The following is a 9,728-nucleotide window of genomic DNA, read 5'->3' on the forward strand; positions in this document are numbered from 1 at the left end:
TGATCCAATCAAGAAAAATCCAGCTGGGCGGTGGTGGCGCACGCCTTTAATCCCAGCACTTGGGAGGCAGTGGCAGGCGGATCTCTGAGTTCAAGGCCCGCCTGGTCTACAAAGTGAGTTCCAGGAAAGGCGCAAAGCTACACAGAGAAACCCTGTCTCGAAAAACCAAAACCAAACAAACACGAGAAAAATCCTTCACAGGTGTGCCTGCTGCTTGGGTTTTAGTTGATTCCAGATGTCAAGTTGACAGCCAAGATTGCCTATCATATACTCAGAAGTAAAATTTACAAAAAAGTAATATCTACAAGTGCTAATAAAACACGAAAACATTCATAAATTTAAGATCAAAGTGTAAGTGTAGTAGCTAGTGTACTAGCTTATAGCCAGCAGATGGAGCCCAAGTCTAAAAATGTGGAAATATCCTAATGAAGATCCTTTCAGATCTTTTGTCAAGACAGTGAATTTCTGTGGGTCTTAGCCATCCTTCAAATTAAGTGTCATGGCCCAAGATTAGCATACCTCCTAGAACATAGCTTCAGCCAGGCTTAGTGTCGAGCAGCTCTAATCTCAGCACTTGGTGGATCCACATAGGTGGATCTCCATGAGTTCCAGGACAGCCAGAGAGACTCTTTCTCCAAAACACACAAACAAAAACAAGAACGTATTTGCAGTCATTTATTTCACCGTATTCCTGAAGGACCTGGAACTCACTGTGTGTCTCAGGCTGGCCTTGGAAGCTACAGCAAGCCTGTCACCACCTACGCACTCAGTATTTTGTTTTTGAGCTTCATGGAGGAAAGATGCCCTGGAGTCTTGGAATAGTCATTGGGAAGGAAGCATATAAGGAGGTGGAGTTGAGGTCTGTGTGTGTTGTTGAGGCTAGGACCCAGGCAAGCAAGTGCTGGGTGGTGTGCCCTAGTCCCGGTAAAAGTTGTGTAGTAAAGTAAATCTCCTTTGGCTCAGATCCCTGGGGGCATCATTGAAGACTCGTGTGTCCTTCGTGGAGTCATGATTAACAAGGATGTGACCCACCCACGCATGCGCCGCTATATCAAGAACCCTCGGATTGTGCTACTGGACTCTTCTCTGGAGTACAAGAAAGGAGAAAGCCAGGTAAGATGCCCAGCCTTGTGGGGCTCTTTGTTTTTCTGAGACAGGTTCCCTTTACATAGCTCTGGTGTCCTGAAACCTGCATCGTAGACCAGGCTGGCCTCAGACTAACAGATCAGTCTGCCTGCCTGTCTCCCAAGTACTGGGATTAAAGTGTGTGTGTCACCACCCTGGCGTCCCAGTCTTGTGGGTTTTTTTTTTTTTTTTTTTTTTTTTTTTGGTTTTTCGAGACAGGGTTTCTCTAAGTAGCTTTGCGCCTGTCCTGGAACTCACTTGGTATCCCAGGCTGGCCTCGAACTCACAGAGATCCGCCTGGCTCTGCCTCCCGAGTGCTGGGATTAAAGTGTGTGTGTCACCACCCTGGCGTCCCAGTCTTGTTTTTTAAAGTGGATTCTTGACTACTAATGTGGGAATGCGACAGTAAAGTTGTGTGCCGACTGCCATTTATTGTCCTTCACACTTGTTACCACCGTGTTTTCATGGTAGTCCTTGAAAACAGTTCTATATTGAAGGAATCTGAAGCCCAGAATTGAGGGGGAATAATAACACACACACACACACCCCAAAAAAGTCAATGAGATGAATGAGGCAGGAAGATCACTTGGTTCAAGACCAACCTAGACAATGTACTTATTCACTTTTCTCTATATTTGACTTTGGCATAGTTTAAACCTAGCTCTGTAAGGCTTTGGTTAGGTTTTTTTTTTTTTTTTTTGTTTGTTTTTTTTTAATGGATTGGGTTAGGAAGGTTTAGACTGTGTTACCTGTAGCCTGGGTGGTCTAGAACTTGCTATGTGGGTGGGCTAGCAATCTCTCTGCTTGTCTCGACCTCCTAAGTGCTGGACTTACAGGTGTGACCCTTTTTTTTTGGTTTTGGTTTTTCCAGAGAGAGTTTCTCTGCGTAGCCCTGGCTGTCCTGGAACTCAATCTGTAGACCAGGCTGGCCTAGAACTCACAGGGATCCACCTGGCTCTGCCTCTGCCTCCCAAGTGCTGGAATTAAAGTGTGCCACCACCCACCATCCATGACCCACCTCTTCTAATATATCAGGAGCACCTAAAGTCTGAGTTCTTTAACTTACTGCTAAAAGGACTTTGCAGAGTATAGGGCTTACAGGCTTTAATAAGACCAGTGGGTCTTATTAAAAAATGATTGGAAATAATCAAGTTAACTCAGGGAAATGGTTGCTTACACCTGTAATCCCAGCGCTTAGGCTGAGAATGAGATTGGCTTGGGTAGAGAAAGTAAGGCCTTGTCCCGAAAACCCAAAGGTGGGGGAGAGGAATTAAGACGTAAAAGTTACTCGTGCACACTAACTAGCTAGTAAGTAAAGTTACACCTGGTTACAGGGGTGTGAAGTTTGGACGTTCAGATTCATAATTTCTGGGATGCATGTGAAGGTGAAGGGAATACAGTAATTAGGGTAACACTTGAATAGCTTCATCGGTCTGGAGATTTGGAAGTTATTTAATTTTGTGTGTGTGTGCCTGGACGTGCATGTGGAGGTCTAGAGAACATCATGTGTCTGTGAGTGCAGTCCAGAAGAGGCTGTTGGAGCGCATGGGCTGGAAGCAGAGACAGCTGTGAGCAGTACTTGCTCTTGACTTCTGAGCCGTCCGTCTCTCCAGCTTTAGCTCTTGTCTTCATTCCTAGACTGACATTGAGATTACACGAGAGGAGGATTTCACGCGGATTCTGCAGATGGAAGAAGAGTACATCCAGCAGCTGTGTGAGGACATTATCCAGCTGAAGCCTGACGTGGTCATCACAGAGAAGGGCATCTCAGGTGGGGCTCCGTCTGCCTCTCAGATCTGCCTTTGAGGTAGAAGAGGGTGGGTGGGTTTGGTTGGTTTTGTCCCTCAGGTTGGCAAAAACACATCATGTGCTGTATGAATACTTCAGGGATAAAACCACTTTGAATTCTGGAGTTTGGGCATCTGGCTGATACTTTTTTTGACTTTCAGATTTAGCTCAGCACTACCTCATGCGGGCCAATGTCACAGCCATTCGCAGAGTCCGGAAGACAGACAATAATCGCATTGCTAGGTAAGTAAGCCAACTAAAGGCAGTATTTCTTTTCTCTTTCTCTCTCTTTTTTTTTTTTAAAGCTACATAGTAGTTACTGCCTGAAATGGTACAGGATATGATAACTGCTTGTCAAAGTTCTGTTCTCTCAGCCAGTGAGATGGCTCAGTGGTAAAATAATGTCTTTGTTGATTGACTGATTTTGGTTCTTTGAGACAAGACCTGTGTCTTTTGATGGCCTGCAACTCATTCTGAAGAGCAGTCTGACTTTGAATTTACAGTAATTCTCCTTTCTCTCCCTCCCCAGTTCTAGGCTTACAGGTGTGTGCTACCACACAGGGCTGGTAACCTATATTAACTGGCTCTGAATATAGCAAAAGGATTAGTTTTCTGCTAGTGAATGAAACTGAATTTCAGTAGTTGTTTCTACACTGATGTCTATATTCAGGATATCTTACTTCATTGCTTGCCATAGTGATGTCTGCCCGTAACTCCAGCACTCCTCAAATGCAGGATAATTAAGAATTCCAGGCCGGGCGGTGGTGGCGCACACCTTTAATCCCAGCACTCGGGAGGCAGAGCCAGGCGGATCTCTGTGAGTTCGAGGCCAGCCTGGGCTACCAAGTGAGTTCCAGGAGAGGCGCAAAGCTACACAGAGAAACCCTGTCTCGAAAAACCAAAAAAAAAAAAAAAAGAATTCCAAGTGGGGCTGGAGAGATGGCTCAGAGGTTAAGAGCACTGACTGCTCTTCCAGAGGTCATGAGTTCAATTCCCAGCAACCACATGGTGGCTCACAACCATCCATAAAGAGATCAGGTGCCCTCTTCTGACCTGCAGGTGTATATGTAGACAGAACACTGTATACATAGTAAATAAATAAATCTTTAAAAAAAAAAAAGAATTCAAAGTGATCTTTACAGGCCAATCTTGGCTATGTGACTGACACCTTGTCTCTATTTATTTATTTAAAGATTTTTATTTATTATGTATACAGTGTTCTGCCTGCATGTATGCCTGCAAGTCAGAAGAGGGCACCAGATCTCATTACAGATGATTGGAGCTCACCATATGGTTGCTGGGAATTGAACTCAGAATCTCTGGAAGAGCAGCCAGTGCTCTTAACCTCTGAGCCATCTCTCCAGCCCCTCAAAATTTTTAATGTGTCTCTGTGAGTCTAGGTGACCAAGGGGGACAGAAGACAGCATCTGTCCCCTGGAGTTGGAGTTAACAGGCAGTTGTTAGACAAATAATGTGTAGGGACTGGGAATGGGACTAGGTCTGGAAGAACTCTTAACCATTGAGCTATCTTTCTAGCTAGTCTTCCATCTTTTACAGCTGGCCATGGTGATGCACATTTGGAGGCAAAGATGGGCTATTTGAGTTTGAGGCCAGCCTGGTCTGCATAGTGAGTTCTAGGCCAGAAACAGTGTCAAAAAGTACTGTAACAAGTCTTTCTTTGTCCCACCAGCTCCCAAATAATGACACAGAGACTTGTTATTAATTATGAAAGCTTGACCTATAGCTAAGGCTTGTTTCTAACTACTTATAACTTAAATTCACCCATTTATATTAATCTACATTTTGCCATCTAGCTCGCGGCTATTACCTCTCCTCCTGCACATCCTGCTTGCTCTGCATCTCCTGGCATCTCTTGCGAATGCTTAGATTCATCTTCTTCCTCTCATTTTCCTCTGAATTCCCTCCTATTCTCCCTGCCTAGCTATTAGCCATTCAGCTTTTTATTAAACCAATCACAGTGATACATCTTTACACAGTGTAAACAAATATCTTGCAACAAATACCAACAAAAAAGAAAAACATGGTGGCCTCTCCTTCCCCAAATTTTAACCCACCTGTGCATGCCCTTGCTTGTATACTCTGGAGTAAATTCTATAATCAGCTGATTACAGACCTAACAGTTCAATGTAAGAAGATTAGAGTGAGAGAGAGAGAGAGAATGTGTGTGTATGTAGTTTTCTGAGACATGGTTTCTCTGTGTAGCTCTGGATGTCCTAGAACTTGATTTGTAGACCAGGCTAGCCTCAAATTTAGAGATCCACCTGCCTCTGTCTCTGGAGTGCTAGGATTAAAGGTGTGAGCTAACAACCTTATTGATAGGCATTCAGACTCAACTGAATTAAATCTAGAACTCACCATTGTTTGATAGATATAATATGTACATGTTAGATATGTGTGGAATTCATTTGCCCATTGGATCCAGCTGTACCTGATTGTACTGGTAACTGGTTGCCATGTGTATGTATAATTTTATTATTAAAGCCTTGTTAGTCTAAGAAACTTGGCCTGTGTCCATTTAAAATCTTTTCCACTTGTCAGTCCAAACCACTTGAGCGATTTAGTAACATATTTTATTCTAATCTCTAACCACAGACTGTAGACTACTAGATGGATAAAAGCGTCTGAAATCATATCTTCTCTATTTTCTCCACCAATAGAGCCTGTGGAGCACGGATAGTCAGCCGACCAGAGGAACTGAGGGAAGAAGATGTTGGTACAGGTGCAGGCCTATTGGAAATCAAGAAAATTGGAGATGAATACTTCACATTCATCACTGAGTGCAAAGACCCAAAGGCCTGCACCATTCTTCTTCGAGGAGCCAGCAAGGAGATACTATCGGTGAGTGAACCTTGATATGAGCAAGGAAAGGACACTGTTCCATCCTACTATTGTGAGCTTCTCACCACAGTGGCAAACTTAATATGTCAATGTTAAAAGAAAAAATATTATTTCAGCAGTTTTTTATTTCAATCCATGATCCTTTGGCCTGTGGCTACATGTCTGCATAAATGTGTAAAGAGCAGAACCACTCCCTTGATGGTGAGAAGAGGTTCGGGCCCTAGCACCCCATAAACCAGGCATGGAGGGGGAGCAGGATGGCTCCCTCCTTCTGCATACAGAATGTGAGGCCAGCCTCATCCTAAAGGCTGGAGGGAGGGAATGAGACAGGCACAGTCTAGAAACAAACTCTAGTGATCTTGTTGTCCATTTAACAGCTGTGAGCTGGAAGCCTAGTGTGGTAGCTCATGGCTGTGATCCCAGCTGAGGCAGAAGGATCAGTGCAAGTGTGAAAGTGCAGGCCTGTCCTGTCTTTTTTAAAGGAAAACACAAGTTGGGCATAGTGGCGCACGCCTTTAATCCCAGCACTTGACAGGCAGATGCAGGTGGATCTCTGTGCGTTCGAGGCCAGCCTGGTCCACAAAACGAGTTTCAAGACAGCCAGAGCTGTTACACAGGGAAACCCTGTCTTGAAAAAACAACAACAATAAATAAAAACAGGCCAGATGTGGTGGTGAATGCTTCTAATCCCAGCACTCCAGAGGCAGAGACAGGTGGATCTCGATGAGTTTGAAGGAAGCCTGGTCTACATGAAGAGTTCCAGGTCAGCCAAGACTGCATAGTGAGACCCTGTCTCAAAACAAAATGAGCTGGAGAGGGGCTCAGTGGTTGAGAGCACTTACTGCTCTTCCAGGGTATCCTCTGGCCTTCAAGGGCATCAGACACACACAGTACACATAAACTCCTGTGGACACACGTACACACAAAATAAGCAGATCTTAGAAACAAAAGAAGAAGAGAAATGACAACTGGCTATAGTGGTACAGTCCTTAATCCCAGCACTCAGGAAGCAGAAGCACGTGGCTCCTGGGTTTGTTCAAGGCCAGCCTGGTCTACTTACTAGGACAGCAAGGGTGACATGGGCCCTGTCTGCAACCAGAAAATTCCTACTTAATGGATCAGTGGCTATGAATCCTACCCTTACCACCCTGTGCGTGGGGGGGGGGGGGGGGGGTGTCTCTTAGCTGGAGTACTTGAACTTGCTGTGTAGCTGAGGATAACTAACACTCTGGTCCTCCAGCCTTCCTCGCTCTGGTGAAAGGATTATAGGCATGTTTGAACACATTATGTCATACTAAGGGTGCTTTATACCTGCTAGGCTAGCATTCTACCAACTGAGTTACATTCCTAGTACACAAGGGGGCGGGGTGAGAGTGAGTCGGGATCTCACTTGGGTAGTTCAGTGTGGGCTCATACTTGTGGCAGCCCTGCCTCAGCCTCCATTATGCTGTTAAGAGAGTTGAGACACAGACTCAGCATTACAGCTCTTCCCTCCCTTTCCTCCATGTTATGTATGTTGTTTTTCATGTATGTCGCAGGGCATATTTCATGGCACTAGTATAGAAGTAGATGACAATTTGGGGAGTTCTCTCCCTCTACCATATGGGTCCCAGGAATCAAACTTGCGTGGTCAGGCTTGTTGGCAAGAGCCTTGAGCCAGTAAGCCGTTTCTGCAGCCCCTCCTTAATTAGTTCTAAATTGAAATTATAACCCCATCCCTAGTCTAGAGGGAGTAACTTTCCCAAGATATATAACTGATAAGCAGTAGACAGTTGGCAGTGCACTGTGCAGTCTCCTGAAGGATGCAGCTAGGGAGGGCGGGATGAGATGCACATTGTTTCTCTCTGGTTCAGTACATAAAAACCTAACCTCATAATTGAGGTGTACCCTCCCCTAATCCTCTTGTAGGCCCCTCCTGTGCTCACTTACATTCTTGAGTTATGCCTCCTAAGAACAGAACTTGTGCCCTTCACCAGTAGGAGTCACAAGGATTGTCCATTGGACACACCTTTGTGGTTTACTAAAAACTAGTTAGGCAGGAAATAGTTTGATGCTTCTTGATTTCTCCATGAATCATTGAGCTAACTATACCATTTCTCTGCTTCCCCAAGGAAGTAGAACGCAACCTCCAGGATGCCATGCAAGTGTGCCGAAACGTTCTTCTGGACCCTCAGTTGGTGCCTGGTGGTGGAGCCTCGGAGATGGCTGTGGCCCATGCCTTGACAGAAAAATCTAAGGCCATGACTGGCGTGGAACAATGGCCATATAGAGCTGTGGCCCAAGCTTTAGAAGTCATCCCTCGTACCTTGATCCAGAACTGTGGGGCCAGTACCATTCGTCTACTTACCTCCCTTCGGGTGAGTTCTTTCCTATGCTCATACCTTGCCAACGTCAGGCAAGCTGTGTTTGGCCTAAGATGTTTTTATGGGGTTGGGGATTTAGCTCAGTTGTCAAGGCCCTGGGTTCGATCCTCAGCTCAAAAAAAAAAAATTTAATGCATCTTGTGCCGGGCGGTGGTGGCGCACACCTTTAATCCCAGCACTCGGGAGGCAGAGGCAGGTGGATCTCTGTGAGTTCGAGGCCAGCCTGGTCTACAGAGCGAGATCCAGGAAAGGCGCAAAGCTACACAGAGAGACCCTGTCTCGAAAAACCAAAAAAAGATGTTTTGTTTTCTGCCGGTCTGTGTGTGCTCACATATGTGTAAGCACACATTTGCTTGTACTCATGCACACATTCACAGGGGTGTGGGTTGTATGTAGGCCAGAGTCCACCTTAGATGTCCTTCTCAGCAGGGCTTTCTTACAGCTCCTTCCTTTAAAATCTCAGTCTCGGCCTTGTTTGCTGATTGTTTTCTGACGCTAGCTGGCTCCGTTGCATGCTCTTACTTGTGTTTGTTCCACCCGCAGGCCAAGCACACGCAGGAGAGTTGTGAGACCTGGGGTGTGAACGGTGAGACTGGTACCCTGGTGGACATGAAAGAGCTGGGTATATGGGAGCCGTTGGCTGTGAAGCTACAGACGTACAAAACTGCAGTGGAGGTGAGACACCTGGGGTGTACGTGTGCTGTGCTTTGTCTGGAAGGGAGGGGCCGTAAAAGGCAGAGTATCCCCAAAGACGCCCCCCAAGGAATTCCATTTCCCTGCTTACCTTTAGCTTACACAAAAACAGTGTAATGTGGCACAAGCCACATCCCAAGCCACATCCCTTGCTTAGGGAGGGTAGCATTGTTCATTCAAGACTCTGAAAGGGAAGATTCCAGATAAAATGGTAATTCTGTGGGAGGAGATACTGCTAAAAGAAAGCAGTGTCTTTCCCTTCTCTGCTGACCTCTTTGGACTGTTTTTCTCTTAGACTGCAGTTCTGCTTCTGCGGATTGATGACATTGTCTCTGGCCACAAGAAGAAGGGTGATGACCAGAGCCGGCAAAGCAGTGCTCCAGATGCTGGCCAGGAGTGAGTGGTGAGCAAGGTGACTTCAATGTGCAGAACCAGCAGTCTCCCCTTTCCTGAGCCAGAGTTCCAGGAACACTGTGGACATCTTTGTTTGCAAAGGATCAAGTTGAGGGGCAGCCCCCAGTCTGTCCCATCTCAGTTTGCAAAAAGCACTGACATGTATCTCTTCTCTATTGTAAGCTTTCCATTTAGTTTGCTTCCAATGATTAAATCTAAGTCATTTGAGACAGTTGTCATGTGTTTTTTTTTTTCAATCTTGGGGCACATCTCTACCTCCTAGCAATGCAAGAGGAGGCAGAAAACCTTACTAGGAGCAAAGGAGATTAATTGAGATCGCTACCTTTTGGGGTGGGGAGTGGTTGTTTGGTTGTTCTTTTGTTTTGTTTTGTTTTTTGAGACAGGTTCTTTGTGTAGACCAGGCTGGCCTTAAACTCACAGATCTGGCTGCCTCTGCCTCCCAAGTGCTGGGATTAAAGGCATGTGCCATCATTGCCTGGCTGGGTG

At 45.6% G+C, this 9,728-nt stretch overlaps 1 protein-coding gene across 1 annotated transcript in view; it reads left to right on the forward strand.

Annotated features, from left to right (window-relative positions):
• Cct3 (chaperonin containing TCP1 subunit 3) overlaps positions 1-9,449 on the forward strand; it is a 21,678-nt gene extending 12,229 nt beyond the window's left edge. The window contains exons 8-14 of the mRNA XM_052730771.1: positions 964-1,113; positions 2,764-2,896; positions 3,075-3,156; positions 5,592-5,772; positions 7,884-8,129; positions 8,679-8,810; positions 9,124-9,449. Coding sequence (XP_052586731.1) covers positions 964-1,113; positions 2,764-2,896; positions 3,075-3,156; positions 5,592-5,772; positions 7,884-8,129; positions 8,679-8,810; positions 9,124-9,228 — 1,029 coding nt within the window. The 3' untranslated portion in view covers positions 9,229-9,449. The remainder of the gene's footprint in view (positions 1-963; positions 1,114-2,763; positions 2,897-3,074; positions 3,157-5,591; positions 5,773-7,883; positions 8,130-8,678; positions 8,811-9,123) is intronic.
• The last annotated feature ends 279 nt before the right edge of the window (positions 9,450-9,728 follow it).

Source organism: Peromyscus californicus, unplaced genomic scaffold, assembly GCF_007827085.1.
Source record: "Peromyscus californicus insignis strain IS unplaced genomic scaffold, ASM782708v3 Scaffold_9__1_contigs__length_137607984, whole genome shotgun sequence".
Taxonomy (NCBI): Eukaryota; Metazoa; Chordata; class Mammalia; order Rodentia; family Cricetidae; genus Peromyscus; species Peromyscus californicus.